This window comes from Mastomys coucha, unplaced genomic scaffold (assembly GCF_008632895.1).
Source record: "Mastomys coucha isolate ucsf_1 unplaced genomic scaffold, UCSF_Mcou_1 pScaffold21, whole genome shotgun sequence".
NCBI classification, from domain to species: Eukaryota; Metazoa; Chordata; class Mammalia; order Rodentia; family Muridae; genus Mastomys; species Mastomys coucha.
This window is the reverse complement of record NW_022196904.1, coordinates 24,477,731-24,499,116: the sequence shown is the minus strand read 5'-3', so window position 1 is coordinate 24,499,116 and position 21,386 is coordinate 24,477,731. Positions and strand designations below refer to the sequence as shown.

The 21,386-nt window shown below is 53.0% G+C and overlaps 3 protein-coding genes across 12 annotated transcripts in view; 2 read left to right on the top strand and 1 right to left on the bottom strand.

Annotated features, from left to right (window-relative positions):
* Positions 1–2,475, top strand: part of Fxyd3 (FXYD domain containing ion transport regulator 3) — a 6,644-nt gene extending 4,169 nt beyond the window's left edge. Inside the window, exons 3-8 of the mRNA XM_031386148.1 lie at positions 830–862; positions 944–967; positions 1,676–1,750; positions 1,830–1,866; positions 2,121–2,158; positions 2,292–2,475. Of these exons, the coding sequence (XP_031242008.1) occupies positions 830–862; positions 944–967; positions 1,676–1,750; positions 1,830–1,866; positions 2,121–2,158; positions 2,292–2,311 (227 nt within the window). The 3' untranslated portion in view covers positions 2,312–2,475. The remainder of the gene's footprint in view (positions 1–829; positions 863–943; positions 968–1,675; positions 1,751–1,829; positions 1,867–2,120; positions 2,159–2,291) is intronic.
* Positions 2,061–21,386, bottom strand: part of Lgi4 (leucine rich repeat LGI family member 4) — a 29,483-nt gene continuing 10,157 nt past the window's right edge. For 4 of the 6 annotated variants that reach the window (XM_031386139.1, XM_031386137.1, XM_031386138.1 and 1 more), the window contains 9 exons: positions 14,529–14,649; positions 12,372–12,443; positions 11,842–11,913; positions 9,593–9,664; positions 9,412–9,483; positions 9,040–9,209; positions 5,700–5,864; positions 5,106–5,611; positions 2,061–4,097 (listed from right to left, as the gene is read on the bottom strand). In XM_031386139.1, coding sequence (XP_031241999.1) covers positions 3,783–4,097; positions 5,106–5,611; positions 5,700–5,864; positions 9,040–9,209; positions 9,412–9,483; positions 9,593–9,664; positions 11,842–11,913; positions 12,372–12,430 — 1,431 coding nt within the window. In that variant the 5' untranslated portion in view covers positions 12,431–12,443; positions 14,529–14,649 and the 3' untranslated portion in view covers positions 2,061–3,782. Of the gene's footprint in view, positions 4,098–5,105; positions 5,612–5,699; positions 5,865–9,039; positions 9,210–9,411; positions 9,484–9,592; positions 9,665–11,841; positions 11,914–12,371; positions 12,444–12,804; positions 13,642–14,528; positions 14,650–21,386 lie in introns of those variants that run through there. The other 2 variants (XM_031386133.1, XM_031386134.1) reach the window with 2 other exon arrangements.
* Positions 16,942–21,277, top strand: Fxyd1 (FXYD domain containing ion transport regulator 1). Of its 5 annotated transcripts, none has more exons than XM_031386143.1 (8): positions 16,942–17,084; positions 18,304–18,368; positions 18,763–18,795; positions 19,489–19,563; positions 19,903–19,939; positions 20,778–20,827; positions 20,970–21,024; positions 21,142–21,277. In XM_031386143.1, the coding sequence occupies exons 1-7, from the start codon at positions 17,080–17,082 to the stop codon at positions 20,990–20,992; spliced, it is 288 nt and encodes a 95-aa protein (XP_031242003.1). In that variant the 5' UTR covers positions 16,942–17,079; the 3' UTR covers positions 20,993–21,024; positions 21,142–21,277. The 5 variants fall into 5 exon arrangements, with proteins under 5 accessions (XP_031242003.1, XP_031242004.1, XP_031242006.1 ...); XM_031386144.1 differs by having other exon boundaries at positions 18,240–18,368; XM_031386146.1 differs by lacking the exon at positions 16,942–17,084 and adding an exon at positions 17,817–17,905.

Below are 21,386 nucleotides of genomic sequence, written 5' to 3'. Positions count from 1 at the left end.
CGCCTCTCCTCTGCCTGTGCATGACTGTGTGCAGCTGTGCATGCATATGCCTGCTTATGCATGTTGGCAGCCAGAGGACAACTTTGGGTGTCGTTCCCTAGGAGCAAGCCATCATATTTTCTTTCTAAATTATTTATGTGTATGATTGTTTTGCCTGTGTGCCTGTGCTTGGTAACTGCGGAGGCCAGAAGAGGGCATCCGATGCCCTGGAACTGGAGTTACAGATGGTTCTGAAGCGTCCTGTGGGTGCTGCAGACTGAACCTAGGTCCTCTACAAGAACAGCCGTTGCTCTTAACCACTGAGCCACCTCTCTCCTGGGGCCCCCACCCTTTTAAATCACTTTTTACTTTACTGTTCTTTGGGCACAAGTAGCTTTCTGTTTGGGAAAGGGACGTGGGACTGAACTTAAGTGGCTGACTGTGTGTCATTTCAAAGGGGAAAGGTCAGAAGACCCAAATAACTGTGGGGTGTAGCCGTGCTGGGGCCAACAAGACAGTATGTAAGCAGTGCTGGTGTGAAAGAAACAGCCCTGGGAACAGGAGCCATCTGCTATCTTGAAAAGCAGGTTTCTCCTGCAGGAGGCGTGGCCCAGCCCAGAGGCTGGAAACAATGTTTCTGGTGGCGTGCCTCAGAGGTGCGGGTGGGTGGGCTAGCCCGTATCTCCATGAAGTTGCAAGTCCAGGTGGGACTAGCCAGTAGTTAGATAACTATGAGGTGGGCCTGTTCCCTCATGGAACATTACTCACAGGTAATGAATCTCCATGGATCCTGCTGTGGGCTCTGCTAAGGCCACCTTAGGCATCACCTGTTTCTTCTTGTCCCCCACAGGCCTGCCTACTTTGGATGCCAATGACCCTGAAGGTGAGTCAGAGCCCATCCCCCACCCCACTTTCCCAAGACCCCTACTGTCACAGATTCATGTGTGTGTCTTTCTCCTTGCAGATAAAGATAGCCCTTTCTACTATGGTAAGAACTGAGTCCTCTCTTGGCTTCTTCCCCATCCTGCACGGTAACAGTATTTTGTGCCAAGGGTCCCACGGGAGGATGACTGACAGTTTAGCATGACCCAGGGGCCAGGATAGGAGAGATTTTGGGTTGGGTCACTGAGCACCCAGGTAGGTGAAAGGTATCAACTTCGAGGAGGAATCTAAGACAGGCACAGATACGACCTGAGTCCAGTCCACAAGAGACAGTTTCAGGTCAACCACCAGAGAGCTGGTCATGAAAATCTTTCTAAAGAAGATAGGGAATTCTATACCCCAATCTTCCATGTTTCCAGCTTCCATCAGGAGCCGCCCCTTGCTCGGTCCCCTCTCCTTTTCCTCATCCCTAGGTGCTCAGGACTTTAGCACCTACTAGTCCTTCCTCCTGGACCCTTTTCTTCCCGGTCTTCATGGCTACCCTTTGCCTTACTGCAGATCTCTGTTCCGACGGGACCTCCTCAGAGAGCTCTTGACTGACTACCCCCTCTAAAGACCACCCCCTTGACTTCCCATCCTCCATACTGATCCCCCCCCCCCATGGACATCAGATATCTTGTTTGCTTGGATATGAGCTGCAATGCTTGCACGATGGGGCTGGGTTTGCTGGTCTCTTTTACTGCTGTCAAGTGAGTTGGGAGATAGGGAAGATGGAACTGGGCTAGCTTTGAGGTCCCCTTTGTCTCTCTCTCAGATTGGCACAGCCTCCGAGTCGGTGGGCTCATCTGTGCAGGGATTCTCTGTGCCCTGGGCATTATAGTCCTTATGAGTGAGTACGGGAGCTCTGGGAGGGAGGGAGCAGGGAGGGGGCCTCTGTTTTTTCCTCTGACCACACCTCTCTCCTACAGGTGGCAAATGCAAATGTAAATTCAGCCAGAAACCCAGGTGAGATGGGTTCTGGGCATGCTCAAAAAAAGACTAAGCCTTGTGCAAAGTGCTCAGGCCTGGGTGCTCTGCCCTGGGGTCTCCTGGACAAACCATCCCGAGAAAGCTTTGGTCCTTATTGGTACATTTAGCTCTGCATAGACATACAGTGGGAAACCAGCCAAGAAACTGGACAACCTGAGACTCCTTTAGCCCTAAGGGAGAGGATAGACCGAGGAGGATTTATTTGGACATTATCTCATTTATTTCCTTAGTCACCGTCCAGGAGATGGGCCACCACTCATCACACCAGGTATGACACTTAGGATGGTTGGGGGTGCATATGGGGGTAACGGTCACAAGTGGAAGTCGGAGTGGGAACGTGCCTGAATCGGGGAGAAGGAACGGGGGAGGCTCTTGCAAACTGACTCCATTCCCTCTACCAGGCTCTGCTCACAACTGCTGAAGATGGACCAGTTAAAAGAGCACAGGTCCTGGCTCTGGAGGTGGGCTTGAACTCTGAGATGGTTGGTCCCCTCCTCTCCTGACACTGCCTTCCCTGAGCCTCATCTCACCCCTTGTGGTAGCGGGCTCTTTGTTCAGTTTTTAATATAAAATGATTTTACACCATGTTCAGGTGTGCCAGAGACTCTGTATGGAGCTTGGAGTGCTGCTGTCAGCAGCGAAGAGGTGGGCAGATGCTGGGGTGGACCTGCACGGGATGGCCTTATGGTGGGCGTGGAATTTGCCCTTTCCATCCATGGGCAGCCTCCTGTGCCACTTAAGTTCTCATGGCAAACTAGGGACACTTCCAGGAGTGAAAAAGAGCCCGAATAGCATGTGTTATGGGTGCACTGGTTGACATTGAGAATAACTATATAATTGGCTCATCACACCGTGTTGAGGCCACACTGATACTTTAGCTGCCTCCCCCCAAACCCCTGCAGTGGTCTCCTCATTCATGTTGAGAGGATCCCACTTTATCACAAGACCTTTCCATTCACCAGCTGTCCCTGTGAGACCTGTAATTTCCCAGGACACCACTGATCATCCACAGTGGCCACACAGTGTGAGACCCTCCACTGACCCCTAGCTCTTTTGAGACTCCTCAGTATCCATCAGGACCTCCAGAATGACTCCCATGTGCCACCCCAGAAAATGCCTAAAACATTTCAAAATTCCTGCCCAAGGTCCCACCCAGAGACATCACCGGCCTCAACAAGAGGCTCCCGTCTTGAGCCCACAGAGTGGGCAAGGTCGGTGCTCAGGGCGTTTATTGAACACATACACTCTCTGTTCTTGCCCCTGTCACATTCTGAAAAGGGGTACCGAGTGATGTCTGTGATGCCTCTAAACTCATCTTTGCCGCATCACTTTTACTGTGCATGCGTAGAAGCAATCAGCCTTTGGAAGCAGACATGCGTACAGGCAGCAAAGTATCAGGCCAAGAAACTGCCCAGTAATTGTGCCGACACGACACAGAGACGCATACTCCTCCACGAAGGCCAATAGCAAGATTAGGTTTGAGTGGAAAGGAGTGCTCTCTCTCTCGGTACTTTATATGGAACAGGACCAAGGGGACATTGAGGGCGGATGTCCAGACCACTTGGAGCCCAGCAGTTTGCCCGTTTGGTTTCTGTGTCCCAGCTCTAAGCTGTGTTCCAGGCTGAACTCCCAAGAAGTTGTCTAAGGGAGCATCTGTCCTTAGTCAAAATGTGGCTTCAGACTGGAGGGACCCTAAACATAGTTGGGAGTAAAGAGACCTCCCACTTACCCCTACGGTACAAATGCTCCAAAAGGTGGGCTAAGCCTAACCCAGGCTGATGATGCACTTGGCTAGAGGTCTGCATCACACAGGACTGGAGGCCAGGCTGGAGAGGTTACCCAGATATCCCAGGATGTCCTTGCCAGCCCCACAACCACTTCCAGGGTGTTTCTCAGGCACTGAGATCCAACTCATGGTGCTGGTAGATCTGCGTGGGGCCCTTGAAGCACGCTGCGAATAGAAAGCGTCTTCCTGCTACGGTGACTTGGGCAAAGGCTCTGGGGGCCACCAAGGCCGGTGGGCCCAGCTCCTGCAGTGGCTCCAGGATTCCTTTATCGGGCTCAAAGCGGAAGACTTGGCTGAAGGCGAAGTCGCTGCCCAGGATGGCCAACTGGTCGCTGGCAATTCGTAGTGGCTGGAAGACGTGGGACCCTCGGGATGGAAGTTGCTGTAACAGACGGAACATAGAGCCATCCCAGCGCATGACCTGCAGGATTTGGAAGCAGTTAGACACTGGGTCATGAGACACGGAGCCAGCCTGTCATCCTAGATGCTCCACAGGACTCGGAACTCGAGCCTTTAGGTATTCAGTTTACCCATAGCCCCTCCCCCTTTTGAGAGCCTTGCTAGCCTGGCATTGACTGACCTTTCTGCCTCAGCCTCCCTGGTGCTGAGATGACAGGCCTCTGTGACACCAACACGATGCAGCTTTCATAACTTACAGATAACATTTGTCTGCTTGTAGAGGGACATTGTCCTAGACCTTTCTCTCTGCCTCACACACCACACAGAATACCCAGCAACGGTCTGCTGATCTTAATTGCCATATGTTATGTGTTTATCCCCATCTGTTCTGGCTATACCCTGACCCAGCTTCCACCTTCTCTACTCTCATATCTGATCTCCAGTTCCCATTCTAATCTCCATTACTTCCTCCTGGAGACCCCTTGAATAATTGAGTTGTAGGGTGGGAATCTGTCCCTGACTGTGCCTCACTCTGAAGAGATAATCCTGGAGGCAATGAGACGGAGCTAACATAGCTCAACCTGTCCTAACAGGAAGGGTGTGGAATGTTCTAGAGAGACAGGGGGCCAAGCTTAACAGAGCAAATTCAGAATCTTGGAGCAGGTCATGTTGGTTTGAAGCCAGCCTGGACTGTATATTAAGATCCTAGTTGAGTCTCTGTTTCATAAAACCAAGGGCCATAGTTTAGCAGGTAAGCACTTGCTTAGAATTCACCAGCGAGGGTTGGGAGCATAGCTCAGCTACAGTGCTTAAGCATGGAATTCACTAGAAAGGGGCTGGGGGCGTGGCTTAGTAGGGCTTGCTTGCCTAGAATTCATCATGGATTAGTTGTGGGTGAGGCTCAGTGGTAGAACCCATTCCTGGAGTTCACCAGTAAGAGGGTTGCTGAAACAGTGGTCCAGCCCCCTGGCAAATGAGGGTTCAGCTCGTGGGATCAGGCCTGGCTTCCACTACCTGCCCCCGGCCTCACCATGGAGTCCCCAATGTATCGCGTCAGGCACAGGAACACGTCTCCTCCAGCCTGAAAGTGTTTTGTGGCGTAGACGTCCTCTGCCTCTGGGATGTCTGTGCGCCTCTCGAAGCGGCCACCAAACCAGTGAAAGAGCACAGGCCTCTGGGAGGCCGAAGCAAGCAACAGATGTGGTCGGCCATCCAGCTCCAGGGCCTCTGCATCGGTGTCCCGGTGCCATGCATGCAGGCTCTGGCGCGGGTAGAAGCCCGGCCCATCACGACACAGCAGTGTGGTGCTGCCAGCCTTGGAGGCATCAGCCACCACGAAGCAGGGCTGCCCGTCCAGCCACAGGAGCTCAGCATCATTGGGTCGCAACAGCCGTTGAGGGGCTAGGACCTGCACAGGGGTCAGACGCAGGTCGGGGCTGGACCGCGACCACAGCTGTGAGCCTCCCCATAGGCGGGCAGCCAGTATGAAGAGGCGTGGGCCCAACACCAGAGGCTTGCAGGACACCACTGAGGGCGCTGTAAGGGAGGGTAGGACACAGTCAGGCTCAGTGGCAACATGAGGACTGGAGGGAAGAGGCCGGGATAGGATAGGAGGGGAGCTCACCGGACAGCTCTTCCTCAGGCCTGAAGCGCTGCAGGCTGTAGTCCCACACCAGAATCAGGCAACGGCCTGCGAAGGGCTGGGCCAGGACCATGTGAGGTTCCCCCTGATAGGAGAAGGACTCCACGCTCAGTGCCGACTCCCCAACAGTCTGGAGCCAGGACAGTTCTAGGGGCAGCAAGAGAGTCAGGGGTGCCTAGGGGTGGGCAGGGGACCTCACTGCTGAGCTTTGGTTAACGCATGCGTCTTTGAAATAAGAATTCATAGTGTTCTCCACATAGGGACCTATAGAACAGAACCTTTCCCTCTATAGATGTGTTAACTCTCAGAAACTCGAACATCTTTCTTTTCAAATGCTGTGTGGCATCATCAAATCGTCCCTCAGAAACTGTTTTACTTAGATGTTGTGGCACATGCCTGTGACCGTAGGAAGCTGAGGCAGGAGGATCTCTGGTTGCTGGTCAGCCTGGGCTACATAGTGTGACCCTGTTTCAAAAACACAAAACAAAGCAAAAGACATGTTTAGTCACTCAGCTAAACTTGACAACAACATTCCTGGGAGCTACACTCTGTTACCACGAGAACGTGAGGAAAAGTGGGCCAGGCAGCCAGCTATCAACAACCTACATTCTCCCCAACTGGAGCTGGGACACGGAAGACAAGCCTGTTAACCCAGCCCCTTAAGAGAACGAGGCCTGAGGATTGACGGCTCAAGGCATGTCTGGGATACTGGAGTCGGGATAGCCTGGGCAGCTTAAGAGAGACCCTGTCTAAAACAAGAATGTGGGCAGTGGTGGCGCACACCTTTAATCCCAGCACTTAGGAGGCAGAGTCAGGCAGATTTCTAAGTTCAGGGCCAGCCTGGTCTACAGAGTGAGTTCAAGGACAGCCTGGGCTACACAGAGAAACCCTGTCTTGAAAAACCAAAAAAAGAAAAAAGAAAAAAGAAAGAAAGAAAAGAAAGTAAAATGAGGCCAGAGATATATGCAGCTCATTGGTAGATTCTCCTGACCAGAGATCCTCAGTAAGGGGCTGGGGGTGCAGCTCAATGGTAGAGCCCCTGCCTAGACTCCCCCCATGGTTCAGTGGTAGAATACTTGCCTAACATGTGGAAGGCTCTTAGTTTAATCCCTAATGTCTTTCTGTGTCTGTCTGTCTGTCTGTCTGTCTGTTTGCCCCCCCACACACACACCACTTTTTCCATGAAGCAGGGAGATGACCACCAGGCAGTCTTGCTAGAATGTTCCAGCACTCCTACCAACCTACTTCCAAGATACCATGATCAAGTTCACACCAAAACACAAAGTGTGATGTTCGCCTTGTTGTGCGAACAAAACGTCCTCAACCTAGCCTCCTCCACCTCCTTTTTGCTGCACCCGAAAGCACATGCAGATGTCACAACCTTGCTTGAACCATGAGAACAAAGGCATTAACTAGGGACCACCCCGCCCATGCAGGCAGCTCATATGGTCCCATTTGTGTTCATGTGTGGGGTTGCACGTATGATGCATGTGTGGTTAGAGGGCACATGTGTAGGAGCTGGTTCTTTCTTTCCATCACATGGGTTCTGGAGTTTGAACCCAGGTCATCAAGCTTGGTAGCAAGAGTTCTTGCCTACTGAACCATCTTACCAGCCCAGAGAATTCTTTTGGGTGGCAGGGGTGAGTTAGGGTTTCTTTGTGTAGCCCTATCTGTCCTGGAACTCACTCTGTAGACCAGGATGGGCTTGAACTCACAGAGATCAGCCTTTTTCTGCCTCCCTGAGTGCTGGGATTAGAGGTATGCATCACCACCAGGGACATTTACACAAAAGGAATCTCTCTTATTTCTCTTCTTCTCCTTCTCCTCCCTCTCCTCCCTCTTCCTCTCCCCTGCTCCTGCTCCCCCCACCTCTCTCTCAATGGGACTTTACTAGATAGCTCAAGCTGGCCTCAAGTTCACAATCCTCCAGCCTCAGCTCTTCTAGTGCTAGGATTACAAGCAGGAACCACCATGCCCTGCAGTATCTTCTTAAATTTTCTTTTAAATCATGCTCCCTTCCCAGGCTGCTGAAATGGCTCAGTGGGTAAGAGCATTTGCCGTCAAGTCTCATGGAGCTGAGTTCAGTCCCAGAACCCATATGATGGAAGGAGAGCTCGGCACATGTGCCATGGTACATATGCAGCCCCTCAACACACACACTTTAAAAAAAGAAGTGATCCCTGCTGTTTAAACCCTGCCTTGCTTCCCTCATCCTGGCTCTGGGCCTCTCCAGTTCTGACTCGGTGCTTCGCCTGTGCTTCTAACTCCCACACCACCCACTGCCTGCACCTCCCTATTTTGGAAAGATCATTTCTGGACTGTTTGGGTTCCCTGACTTTTCCGCAACAGTAGCCTCAGGGAGGGCAACACCCAGGGGCATGCAAGTCACTGCGGTCCTCCCGGATGACCCAGCACTCAGAAAAGTGTCACAATATATGTTACGTATTTGTGCAAAGGCAAAAAGAAGGCAAGCTCCAGGAACGAGAGAGGTATCCGCAGCTCTCAGCACAAAGTGGGTACAAAGGAGGGATTCTGAAGAGGGGATGTTTACAGCCTCTTGTAAGGTAGGTGTGATAGTGTATGCCTTCCACCACCACCACAACACACACACACACACACACACACACACACTCACACACCCCTCACTGGGAGGCTGAGACCAGAGGATTGCTGCAAGTGTTGAGGCCAGGCTGGGCCACACAGTGAAACACTGTTTCAGAAAACAAGACAACAGTAGCAAGCAATAAGGGCTGGAGAGATGGCTCCCGGTTAGAAGGCTTCTGTTCTTGCAGAGAACCAGAGTTAGGTTCCAGTCAGAACCCAGTCAGAACAGTTTACAGCCGGCTATAACTCCAATTCCAAGAGATCCAACACCTCTGGCCTTTAAGGGCAGCTGCACTTGAATACACACACCAGTACACAGACATACACACATACGTATAACAAAAATAACAACAATAGCAACAACAACAATAAAAATAGCCTCTTGTCCCAGAACTGGCATCAAAAGCTGTGCAGAAACCAGGTGTGGTCATTCATGCTTGCAACTGCAGCACACAGAAGGTGACAGAGGCAGGAGGATCACAAGTTCAATGTCAGCCTTGTCTGTGAATTGAGATCCTGTCAAAAAGAAAAAAGAAAAATCCTGCCCAGTGTTGACCCCTGCTCTGCCCCAAGATCTGGGATTACTGCTTTACAAATGAAGAAACTGAGGCACGGGGAGGTTATCTCTTCAGCTTTATGGCTACCTCCACCATCTCCTATCTGAGGGCCTGTTGTCCCTCCCACCCCTGGGAATTGGGGAGGGGCAGGAAGCCTTCACCTGTGGCTCTACACTTGAACTTCTTAGGGTCAAGGTGATTCAGTTGTATTTGAGCAAGGGTAGGGGGGCCCGCACAGGCCCCCGTGCCCACACTGGCATTCACCGTAGGCATCCACTGTAGCAACCAAAGTACTCGGCAGTCGCACTGGAACGGGTTACCACGGAGGTCCCTGGGGTAAGAATCCAGGAGGGAAGCTGTGACCCAGTTTCTGTGGTTTAGAGGCCGAGTCATCTGAGGGTCGAGGATGGCACCCTCAGATGACAGCAAAGTATAAAGGAAGCGTAGTCACATGAGCTACCCAAAGAAGGCCCAGATCTCCCCCTTAAAAGCATTCCCAAGCCTCACCCGCTGCCCCCTGAGACTGAACTCACACATGAGTCAGAGTCTCCAAGCCTCGGAACAGGAATCTGGGTAGAGCCTCAAGGTGGTTGTTAGCCAGGCTTCTGATGGAGCGGGGAGAAGAAAGAATGTCAGCCAGGGCCAGGAGATGCTATGGCCTTGAGGGTGGGTTGGGCTGCCTATGGTGGAGGACTGGGCTGTGGAGATACACACAGGTGGGTGAGTGAGCGAAGTCCCCTCAGGGCGTTCTTGGAGATGGAGCCGATCTTGTTGTCCTCAATGAAGCTGTGGAGAGAGGGTGGGGTGAGGGGGAAGCCCACAGCGCTGGACAAAGTGGCCCTAGAAAACCATTGCAAGGCTGGTTTTTCCTCTCTCACCTTTTGTGACCACAAGGAACCACTCTTCATCAGGGCCACCCTCGCAGTAGCCAAAGGTCTTGGCTCTCTGTTCATGGTCAAGCTTATCATAGACATGGCCGCCATTATCACCACCACCACCCGGGCACCAGTGGCACCAGGTATGGCCAACGCCACTGCGGGCATCTCCTGAATGTGTGCCTCTCACCATCGCTGAGCTCAGTACCACTAATGCCATTAACCCCAGCACCATGCTGTCACCTCCCTCCATCAACACGCACTACCAACCCCCACACCAACAAGGCTGACCGTGTCCCCAGTATCACAGCTTCATGACCAGAACCAAGACTACTTCTATAACACCAACACTTCCACCATTGTTACAAACTTCAGCGGGCACCGGCAGCATCGCCATCATCACCAACGTTCACACCATCTATCACTACCACTAGTACGATCACGGTTTTCATGGATATATACCAGCATCAGGAATTTCACTCATCCTTGGTAAACTCAGAACCAACAGCATCATCAAAACTAACAACAGGGCTGGGGCACGGCTCAGCAAGTAGAGGCAGTTGGCCTCAGGTTTGATTCCTGGTATCCATGTGGTAGAAGGAGAGACTCTACTAATTGTCCTCTGACTTCTATACTTGGGCCAGGGCACATGCACTGTGACCCCGCCCCCAAAATAAATGCAATTTAAAAATATTTTTTAAAAGCATGCCACCTGGGCTGAGGTATGCCTCAGAGATAGAGTGCTTACCTAGAATCTGCTAGTGAGGGGCTACACATATAGTTTGGTTCAGTGGTAGAGCCCCTGCCTAGAATCCCCCAGTGAGGGGCTGGGGGTGTGGCTCAGTGGTAGAGCCCCTGCCTAGAATCCCCCAGTGAGGGGCTGAGGGCGTGGCTCAGTGGTAGAGCCCCTGCCTAGAATCCCCCAGTGAGGGGTATGGAACTACTTTTGTTTGCCCAAGGTCCCAGTTTTCATTCCCAGTATCACAAAACAAATAGAAAAGGGCTCCCAAAACACAAACCTAGAAGATTTCCACCAACATTCCAACCACAGCCATGACCAACATCAACACACACCTCTACACTGGTCATCTTCACAAACACAAGCCTCATGTGCCTTGTAGATATTTCTAATAATACCAACACTATTGTGGCAGCCACTTTGGTCACATCCCTCCCAGTCCATCAGTAGAAACAGAACCACCATTTCTTCTCCTTCAGTTACAGGACACCTCCTACAGACCATCATCCACACCAGAGTCACCAGGCTACCAGCAGGACCGCAACCCTGTCCTACTGCTATCCCCTCTGCCATCCGGTCCAGCCCCGACACCCCCGTCACATGGTCGGTGCATAAGCTGTGTCCCAGTACTCTCACGTGTTTCCTGCTCCTGACCGCTCTGTATACTGCCTTCCTGGAGCCCCCCTGCGTCAGGACAATGGAGTCTGGCTCCCTAGGTCCTTTGTTGATTCTTGGTTTTCCGAGCTAAAAGTGAAACCTGGGGTCTCACACAAGCTAGGCAAGCACCTTCTTCTGAGATATATTTCTAGTCTTTTAGTTTGTTTGTTTGTTTGCTTCTTTCTTTCTTTCTATCTTTCTTTCTTTAGTTAGTTAGTTAGTTAGTTAGTTAGTTAGTTAGTTAGTTAGGTTTTCGAGACAGGGTTTCTCTGTGTAGTCCTGGCTGTCCTGGAACTCACTCTGTAGACCAGGCTGGCCTCAAACTCAGAAATCCACCTGCCTCTGCCTCCCAAGTGCTGGGATTAAAGGTGTGTGCCACACTGCATGGCTGTTTATTTTATTTCTTACTCCATATGAGACAGGGCCCAAGCAGGCCTTGAATTAGCCATCCTCCTGCCTCAGTCTCCTGAAAAAGCTGAGATTACAGGCCTGAGGCACCAGGCCCAGCTTCCTTTGCAGAGGTGAGATTCCCTCCTGACCTGAGTTGCCCACACTACAGACTTCCTGCTAGGAGCCTGCCATTGTCCAGATGCCTCTGTGCACCATCTCCCTCCCTCCCCTTCCTGAAGGAGTCAGAGAGAGTCTTGCCCACACCTCCAAGCCCACCTTTCCCAACCTCTGGCTATACTCACAGGTACTGCAGGTAGGACAGGCCGATGAAAGCGTCACCCTCAATTATAGAGAAGGTATTGGATGTGAAGAGGCTGGGAGAGGGCAGGGCAGTGTTGTCAGAGCTGCAGACCAGTATCTGTCACTGTACCCTTAGCCCTCATCCAACCCAAAGCCACACGTGCAAGCATGGAGCCATCTAAACGGACACAGGGGCCTCCATAAACACACATGATACATAAACATACATCCTTACAGGTGTCTGAAAAGCCCCATGCATGTAAGTGTGTGAACACACACACATACATGAGCACACACATCTCACATACATGCACACACATGTGCACACGCCCCACATGCATGTATGCACATACACACAAGTGCATGCACATACCCTCACACATGCATGTGCCTACACACACACCACACACATACCACATTTGTGTAGGCACACATACACACAAGTGCATGCCTGCACACAGCCCCCCATGCCCGGGTAAGAAAATCCATTCTCTTAAGCAGTGTATTGTGAGCCCAGCCAAACCTCACTCACAGCAGGTGCAATGACGGCATCTTTAAGAAGCTGCCAGCCTTCAGCCGGGAGAACCCCATCCTGACGAGAGAGCTGGGGACATGGGCAGAGATTACTGAGCAGAAAACCATTCTGATTCTCCTCTCTCAAATCAGAGGTCTTGGCTGCTCTGGAGGCCCTGGCCTGCCATGTTGGCCTGGGGTGTCTCCTGTTTCCCCCACACACGTGGCCAATGTCCCTCTGGCAGCATCCAGCCCCTGGATATGGCACTTCAAGTGCTGCCACTCTTCCCCCTTGCCTTCAGGACTCCCCCAACCTGCACCTTTCCAAATCTTTCAGACAGCCCGGAATTCTTTGGTGTCCAAGATTCTGAGAGACCTTGACACCCCACCCCAAATCCTGGCGTCTCAGGATTCCTCCCTCCCTTTCAGCCCACACAGGGCCTGGCACTCACAGTGACAGGAGCGTGGTGGAGAAGCTCTCGGGCAGCTCGGGGGAGCCCTCACACAGGGTGCTCTCCTTGGAGCAGGAGCAGCGTGGAGGACACTTTCCCTTGGGGGGACTCCAGGCCACTCCTGCCCCAGTCCATGCCAACAGGAACAACAGAATGCCTACCCCTCCCATGCCCCTGTCCCAGCCCAGGCTCCCTCTGTCCCCACCCTGCCACACCAGAACCACTACATCTCCCTGGGATGCCCCTCCATCCTGCTTCTGGCCAGGCTGTCCTGTGGCTGGCTGGCCTTGTTCCCTCCTCCAGCCTGTGCCTCTCTTCCTGTATCTGGAGTGCAGGAGTTTCTATCAGTATCTTTCTTTCCCTATCTTTCTATTATTCTGTTTCCCACCCTCTGCGATCTCTGTCTCTCTGTCTTTGCCTCTCTGGTTTGACCTCTAGGTCTCTGGTGTGTGTGTGTATGTGTGTGTGTGTGCCTGTCTGCCTGCTTGCCTGTCTGTCTGTCTGTCTGTCTGTCTGTCTGTCCTGGTCCTTCTGCCTGGTGTCTGTAACTCTCACCTCCCTGCCCTGTTTCAAGTTTCCAGTACTTTGTGGGTGTCCTCTCACGCTGGTCTCACTTGCTGTGGCCTGGGATGTGCCCAGCAGAAGGGTAGGAAGGAGGAGGTCAGAGGCCATAGGAAGAAAAGGCCCAGGGAAGGGATTGAATGGCCTTGGAGGGGGCGGGGCCGCCAAGGCTGCCACCCTAAGCACTCCCAACCAACCCCCTCATCAGAGTCCCCACTCAACCCCAGTTGGGGAGAGTGGGAAGGATGTCCCCAGGGTGGAGACCAGATGGCTCTGCAGACTGCAGATGGGCGGGCTAGGAGAAGAAGCCACTGGGGGATGGGGGATATCCTAGCTAGCTGTTCCTGGCCAGCTCCTTCTCTTGGAGGGTGTGGTCCACCCACTCACCAAAGCACCACCAGGCCAGCACCAGTCCAGCTGCTCCCCCTGGTGGCCACCGTCGGTAAAACAGCTGGCCTGAATCCAGTAATTAACTCTATGAGATCCAAGGCTGGATACAAACACTAATGCCACCTCTCTCCTCCACATCAAATCTATTGATCTTCATCCTAAAGCTTCACTGTCATTCTCATGACTCATTTACAGCCCCAGGAAGCTGGCTCAGGGCCCCTCTGTATCGTTCTGTGTCCCTGCCTTGGAGGTTGGAATTCGAGGATTTGTGGATAACTGGGTGTTTCCATCCTTTTAGAAACTAAGACGTATTCCCTTTGTTAAATGAGAAAAATGTGTAAATCACACACAGCCCACCAACATCCTGGTCCTTCCCATGCCCCTTGTTTCTTGTTTTGTTTTGTTTTTTGTTTGTTTATTTGTTTGTTTTTCCTTGCTTACTTGCTTTTGAGACTGGCCCATGATTCATTTTGTAGCCCAGGCAGCCCTCAAGCTCATGATTCTCCTGGCTTAGCCTCCCAAGTGCTGGATGGCAGGTGCCACCACGTTCGACTGTGTGCCAGGTTTTCCATGTGTTAGCCCATTGACGTCACAACAACCCTGTGAGGTGGGGTGTTGCTGTCCCTGACTTACGATCCCTGCTCCTAAAATGGGGAATCTGAAGCATGAGACTCTTAAACGATTAGCTTCATCAGACCAGTTGGTTCAAGCTTAGTAGGAGCAACCACTTCATTACCTGGGGTTGGAAGGCTGGGGAACAGTTAGCCTCTTACCATTGAGGTGCCGTTGGAGGACAGCAGCCAAACAGATCTGGGGTCCTGCCCTGTCCTGTGTTGCCTCAGTCGAGTAACTCAGTCTCTCTGGTCCTCAGTTTCCTCATTTGTCATCTCTAGACTGAAGAGAAGGCTCAGTGAGCTAACAACACAGCTCTGAGGTTCAGTCAGGTTTGGGAGCAACTTTCTTTAGATAGGATTTCATGTAACTCAGGCTGGCCTTGAACTTGGTACATAGTCGAGGATGACCTTGATCTCCCGACCCTCCTGCTTCCGCCTCTGTGTTATCATTGCCAGGTTATGTGGTGCCAAGGACAAAGCCCAGGACCCCATGGGTGCTAAGTAAACACTCTGCTAAGTCGCATCTCCAGCCATACACAGGAACACAGATAAAGGTTCAGAGTGGGGATGGCTTCTGTAGTTCCGGCCTTCAGCGGATTAGGCAGGAAGGTCAAAAGTCAGAGACAGACTCAGCTACATAATGAGTTTGAGGCCAGCAACAGGGTGCAGAATAACAGCCTGTCTGCAAACACACAAGAGAGAACAATTAGAGAGCTTTCTGCTAGGGCCACAAAGGGGCCAGCAACAGGCCTGAGCCATCCCAGCAGCTTCTCCCTCCAGTCTGCCCCGAGAAAGATGAAGTAAAGACTGGTAACTTCGTAAATGCAAACAGGCATTTACTGTGCACCAGCCCGGGTTCTCGCTGCTTTGCATGGGCTGTTCTAGAGAATCACACCACCTCCCTCTGTGGGAAATACTGCTATTCTTTCCATTTTACAGAAGGAAGCAACTGAGGCACAGAGAGGCTAAGTCATCAGCCTGGCGTCCCACAGCGATAAACCATTGTGCTGTCACACCCTGGGGCAGTGAGCTCTTCAGTCACTCCGGCTGGACTGGCCTGGAATTAGCTAACTAGCTGCCTGTCTCCCCTCCTTGGCACTGTGTAAACTCCAGGGTTATCTTTAACCAGAGATGCTGAGGGGACACAGGGGTCTCTGAGACTAGGGACAGTGTCTGTGAGCATAGTGTCTGGGTTGTTGTTTGCTGGCTTGAGGCTGGGGACATTTGGTTGACCAGCAAGATGACTTAAGGAAAATCAGTTCTGGCTACCTAGACCTCAGTTTACCAATCTCTAAACTGGAGATGACAAGAAAATGTCAAGTTCAGGAGCCCCTGAGACTGGCCAGGAGTATTAGTGGCTTCTCCATTTTGTAGTCCAGGACAGGAGAAGGAATATCAAGGTACCAAGATCAGCCCAAGGTCACATAACAAGGAACCTTGAACCCATGCTTGGCCCCTGGTTTCTCTGTCTGTAAAGCCTGTGAATAGGTCTGGCCTGGGAGAGCATCAGAAGTGTTTCCCCACGGTGTCACCATGGCTACTCAAGCTAAGGGCTATGGGGATTTCAGGATGAAATACAAGTCTGAGGCGTTAGAGAGTGTGGCCCTGTGTCTGTGACAGTATAGACAGCTATTCACTGTGTGCCAGTTTACTGATGGCCCATGCATGGGGTAGGCAACATACAGTGTGCGCATCGCAGATGGCCACGTGGAAGAGGAGCCGCCACGGTCAATTTGTTGATGTGCATGTGTTCCTATGAGCTCGGCTGTGTGTTTAAGCTCACAGCCCTCAATTCCTGTGCTGTGGGAATGGGAGTACTGGGTGTGAGTCTGTCCCTGAATGTGTTCCTATGGGCTGTATGTGATGGTGTGTAACTGTGTCAGAGCAGACAGACGCACATCAATGTAATTGTTTTTGTTTTTGTTTTTTAAGAGAAAGGGTATGTATCTCTCTGCATAACTCAGGCTGGCCTCAAACTCACTCTGCAGGCCAGGCTGACCTTGAACTCTCTATCCTTCTGCTTCTGGTTCCTGAGTCTCATTATAGCCTGACTATATCACTGCACAGATAGCCAGTGTGTGTGTGTGTGTGTGTGTGTGTGTGTGTGTGTGTTACTCCTGGTGAATTTGAGTCAGCACAACACAGATGCAAAATAAAAGTACCACACATTTAAAATTAAAAAAACAAAACAAAACAAAACTAGCTATCAAAGACTGGCAGAACACTGGGTCAGAGATCAGTGGCCTTGTAAGCATTTAGGCAGTGTGACCTTAGGCCCCAGCTGGGTTGATTCCCAGGAAGCCTAGCAGAAAACATACTCTGACCCTGGTCTAGAAGCTGGTGCTCTCTCTCTCTCTCTCTCTCTCTCTCTCTCTCTCTCTCTCTCTCTCTCTCTCTCTCTCTCTGTGTGTGTGTGTGTGTGTGTGTGTGTTTCATAGTCCAGTCCACACACAGCTACATGCTGCTCCTGGGGCTGTGCTGAGAGAGTTAACCTAGCTAGCGGTCTGGGCTGGGGGCCGCCCCCTGGCCCCCCTCCAGCCTGGGCTCCAGTTTCAGTTGCTAGTTGGGGAGGGCAAGAGTGGGGTGTGGCCAGGAGGGGAGCCTGCGGGGGTGGCGCATCCAGTTCTGGGCCAGGGGGTCCAAAGTGCTTAGCTCCCAGGGTGCACAGCTGGACATTTTGGGGTCTTCTGTCAGCAGGGGACAGCGGTGAATGGGGTGAGCGTCCTCCAGCCCTCCCTCCATGCCTCTCAGCTCCCCTAGCTGGGAGGCCTATTTTGGGAACAAGAGTGGCCAGCCTGTGGCTTCTCAGGCAGGCCTGACCCAAGAGGGAGGAGAGAGTGTGGGGACAGGGGTTGCACTGGGGCAGGAGAGTTATTGACTCCTCCCTTTTTCAGCGGCCCCTGTGAGACCCCTGGCAGGGGGTGAGGCTTAGATATTCATTTGTATAGGTCTGTTTCTGTCACTGTTTGGGGGCACAGAAGGCCCAGAGCAGGACTATGTGCTTATGTCTACACCCTGTGTTCTTCTAAACAACAGTTTGGGGAGAGGGTGTTGTTTGTTCCCTTTCCAGCCACACCCGGTGTGTGTGTGTGTGTGTGTGTGTGTGTGTGTGTGTGTGTGTGTGTGTGTATACCTGTCCATAAATGTGTCTGTGCCAGTATGTGTGTCCCTGAAACAGCATCTGACTTCTCTCAGGCATGGGCTGCTTGTCACTCACTAGCCTAAAGTCTTGTTATGAAAGATGTCACCCAGAGGCGGACAAAGAGAAGGGTGTTTTCCCCTTTTCTCACTGCTTCCAGGAAAAGGAGATGGGGTGGCCGGTAGGGCTGTGGCTCCTGGCTGAGCCTCACCCCAGCAGTGTTATACAGGACCCCCCGAGTCGTTGGGGGGGGACTGTTGCCTTGGTGACCCATGTGCGGCAAATTCCTCCCGGGTGAAGTGGGAGATATTTATACCCAGGGTCAGGGAGAGAGCGGGCAGGAGGCCTAGGGCAGGAGAGCTGGGACTGCCTGGGTACAGAGAGACCACTGGCTGAGGTGTGTAGGGGCAGGTGGGGCTGGGCATGTCCTGCTGTCTGTCTCATAGCGCTTCCACCTGTGTCCAGAGGCAGCTTGCTTCCCTTACAAGGGTAGGTTTTGAGACTCTGGGACCAGCTAACGGATGGGGGTAGCCTGTGGGAGCCCCCCCTCCCTCCCGAGCAGTCTGCCTTTCCCCATCTCTGCCTTGCTGTTGTGTATGCTGTGTAGTCACCTGGTCCCCATTACTGAGTTGTTTTAGGGACATGGTTTCAGGTGAAGCAAGGGAGCCATTCAAGTTGAATGGCTGGCACTTAAGTCCTTAGGCCGTCCTTGACTCAACCTATGGGTTCAGGTCCTTTCTAGGAGGGTAAGAGAGAAGGGCAGAGGACATTTCTTGACCCTGGCTGACTCCCTAGGGCAATGGCATCTCCCCTGCACATCCTGGCTCTCTGTGTGTGTCTCCTCTCCATGGCCAGTGCAGGTGAGTCCAAAGGAGGTACCCAGCTTCTCAACCATGTGGGTCACAGAGGTAGAAGACCCCTAGACCCTGGGTATCCAGCTTCTCAACCATGTGGGTCACAGGTAGAAGACCCCTAGACCCTGTGTAACAGGAAATCAGGGGTCTCCTAGGCAACAGCGGGAGTGGATGGAAGGTGGATCTCTGAGTGACAGAAACATGAACAACTTGCAAGATATCAGGGTGCTGGGCCAGTGCTGGAGGTTCCGGGTCGCAGAATAGGCTGGCAGCCAATGGTTAAGTGGCACCCAAATTCCCAGCCTGAGAAGATAGGTAGAGCCCCTCAAGGGTCCCCTATACCTTTTCCTGTTACAGACCCCAGGAACTATTTTAATGCTGATCTTAATTTTCTTTCTAGAAGCTCCGCAGGAACCAGATCCATTCACCTATGGTGAGGGGAAGCTACTGTGGGGTTTGGAGAGAGGGACTGGGTGTTTCCATTCCCTCTCTCTCTCTGTCTCTCACTTCCTCTGTCTCTGTCTCTGTCTGTCTGTCTGTCTGTCTGTCTGTCTGTCTCTCTCTCTCTCTGTGTCTGTCTCTGTCTCTCTCTGTCTCTGTCTCTCTCTCTGTCTCTCTGTCTCTCTCTCTCTTTCTCTCTCTCTCTCTCTCTCTCTCTCTCTCACACACACACACACACAAACACACACACACACACCACATCCTCCACTCTCTCCTGCTCTAGTTGTCTTAGACCCCCCTGCCTGTCTGTTTGCCCTCCCTGTCTCATCTGGAATCGTTTATCAGTATCAGGTGCCCCACCCCCTATGGCCCCCACTTTCAGTGGCACCCTCCTCTCCATTCTTTCCGCTCTTTTCTACCACTTCCTCCCTGCCTCCTTCCTCTACCCTGTCCTCTCCTCCCCTCTACCCTGTCCTCTCCTCCCCTCTACCCTGTCCTCTCCTCCCCTCTACCCTGTCCTCTCCTCCCCTCTACCCTGTACTCTCCTCCCCTCTACCCTGTCCTCTCCTCCCCTCTACCCTGTACTCTCCTCCCCTCTCATATCTGCCCTTTCCCTTCTCTCTCCTCCTCGCGCTGCATACTATACTCTTCCCTGTTGGTCACCCTTCTCCGGGACTGCCCACAGATTACCACACCCTGCGGATCGGCGGCCTCACTATCGCTGGAATCCTCTTTATCTTGGGCATCCTCATCATCCTTAGTGAGTGTCTGCACCTGTCTTCTCCATCCCGCCTCCAGCCTTCCCTCCCCAAGCTCCACTCCCAACAACGCATACAGCCTGCGCGCTATACACGCCCAACACAGGCTCAATCTCCAACCACTTCTCTCACATCCCACCCTGACTCCAACCTCGCACCCCACAGACCCCAACCCCCACTTCAAACCACGCCCCTCACCTCCCACCCAGACCACGCCCCACACCCTACCCTTCCTCCAGCCCCGCCCCAGGCCCCACCCCCTGCGGCCTCCCCAGTTTGGAGGCGAGCCTAGGCATGCGGGAGCAAGAGGCAAGCTCAGCCTATACCCTCCCACTCCACAGGCAAGAGATGTCGGTGCAAATTCAACCAACAGCAGAGGTGAGTGGTCCCTCTGGGCCTCCCTCGCTCCTCCCGCAGTGGAGAAGCGGTGGGGGCGAGGCAGCAAGTGCACCCATCCTGCAGTGAACATGTATTAAGCGCTTAGTGTGTGTTAAACCCTAAGCCAGGCTCCTGGCCGGAGCGATGGTCAAGCTCCCTCTCTGCCTGGCCCAGAGCCCAGCCAGTGGGGGCGCTGGGCTCCCACCATCCCCGCAGATGGAAACTCGAGCGTGGTGAGGCGAAGCTGGGCAAAAGCAGCCGCGCTGAAATGAGATCACCTCACAGGGCGGCCCAGTTTAGCTCCAGTCCCGATCCTCGCGCAGGATTCCTCTCGAAATAAACCTTTAAAGCGCAGGAAACGTAGGCATGCCTTCTGCGTGCTAAGATGATCGCAGATGCCTCCATGCCGACCCTCTAGCACACTTGAGTGAGCGCTCCGACGCCAGGTGTCAGTTTCCTTCTCTATTATGTACTCCTTACCCCACCCGGATGAGGTGCGCTCCATCTTCAATCCCGTGTTGCATAGGAGGAAACTGAGGCACGGGGAGGTAAGGTGACTTAGGGTCACTCACTGGACCCAAGTCTCCCAAGACGCTGTGATGGTCCCTCTCCCCAACAATGTCAAGTACCTTCCCCAATATCCCGGAGGCCTTCACCGTGACAGGCAGGGAGCACCTCCTGCCGCACCCCGAAACAGCAGCGGGGCGCTTCTGTTTGTGATGGACCGCGTCCATATCAAGTCCACGGTGGGGGTCGGGAAGTAAGGTCTGCATTGGGGGTTCTCGGAAGCGGCTGCCTCCCCTGGTCCATCCGAATTCCTCTGTCTGTCCCTTCCCAGAACTGGGGAACCCGACGAAGAGGAGGGAACTTTCCGCAGCTCCATCCGCCGTGAGTTCGGGGATACTGCGGGGGTTTGTGGGGCAGCTGTTTACAAGAGACCCTCTCCTTGGGCTCAGAATGGGTTTGGCGGAGAGTTGGCCCTGTTTGCAGACTCCCCCCCCGACCCCAGAACTCTCTGCGTCCCTCTCAGGTCTGTCCACCCGCAGGCGGTAGAACCTCCACCTGGCTCCAAGAAACTCAGCCAGGTCCTGCAGTTGATGGGAGGAAGGAGGGAGAGAGGTTGGGAGGGAGGGAGGCAAGGGGCGCAGTGCTAGCGTGGGATCGTGGTGAGAGCTTGCCACTCACTCTTTTCACCCCCGCAGAGCCCCCTTGGCTCCTTACACCTCCTCATCCAGCTGATCGCCTGTGACCACCTCCAGCGTCCCCTGCATCCGCCCTGCCTTTTGGACACCCCTTGCTGCTTAGACCTCCAATAAAACTCGGTTTTCCTTCTTGATAGCGCTTGGTTGATCTCAGTGCCTCTTGTGCGAAAACTCGGGAGCCCCCTTGGCCCCGGCAGGGGGCGCCCCCACCCTTGGGGAAGGGGCGGGGACGTCAGCAGTGGGCG

What these genes read in the sequence shown, in the direction of transcription:
- Fxyd1 (XM_031386143.1), top strand. An exon ending in ACCAGATCCATTCACCTATG is followed by an intron (nt 18,796 to 19,488) that starts GTGAGGGGAAGC and finishes GACTGCCCACAG; the next exon opens with ATTACCACACCCTGCGGATC. An exon ending in TTTCCGCAGCTCCATCCGCC is followed by an intron (nt 20,828 to 20,969) that starts GTGAGTTCGGGG and finishes CGTCCCTCTCAG; the next exon opens with GTCTGTCCACCCGCAGGCGG.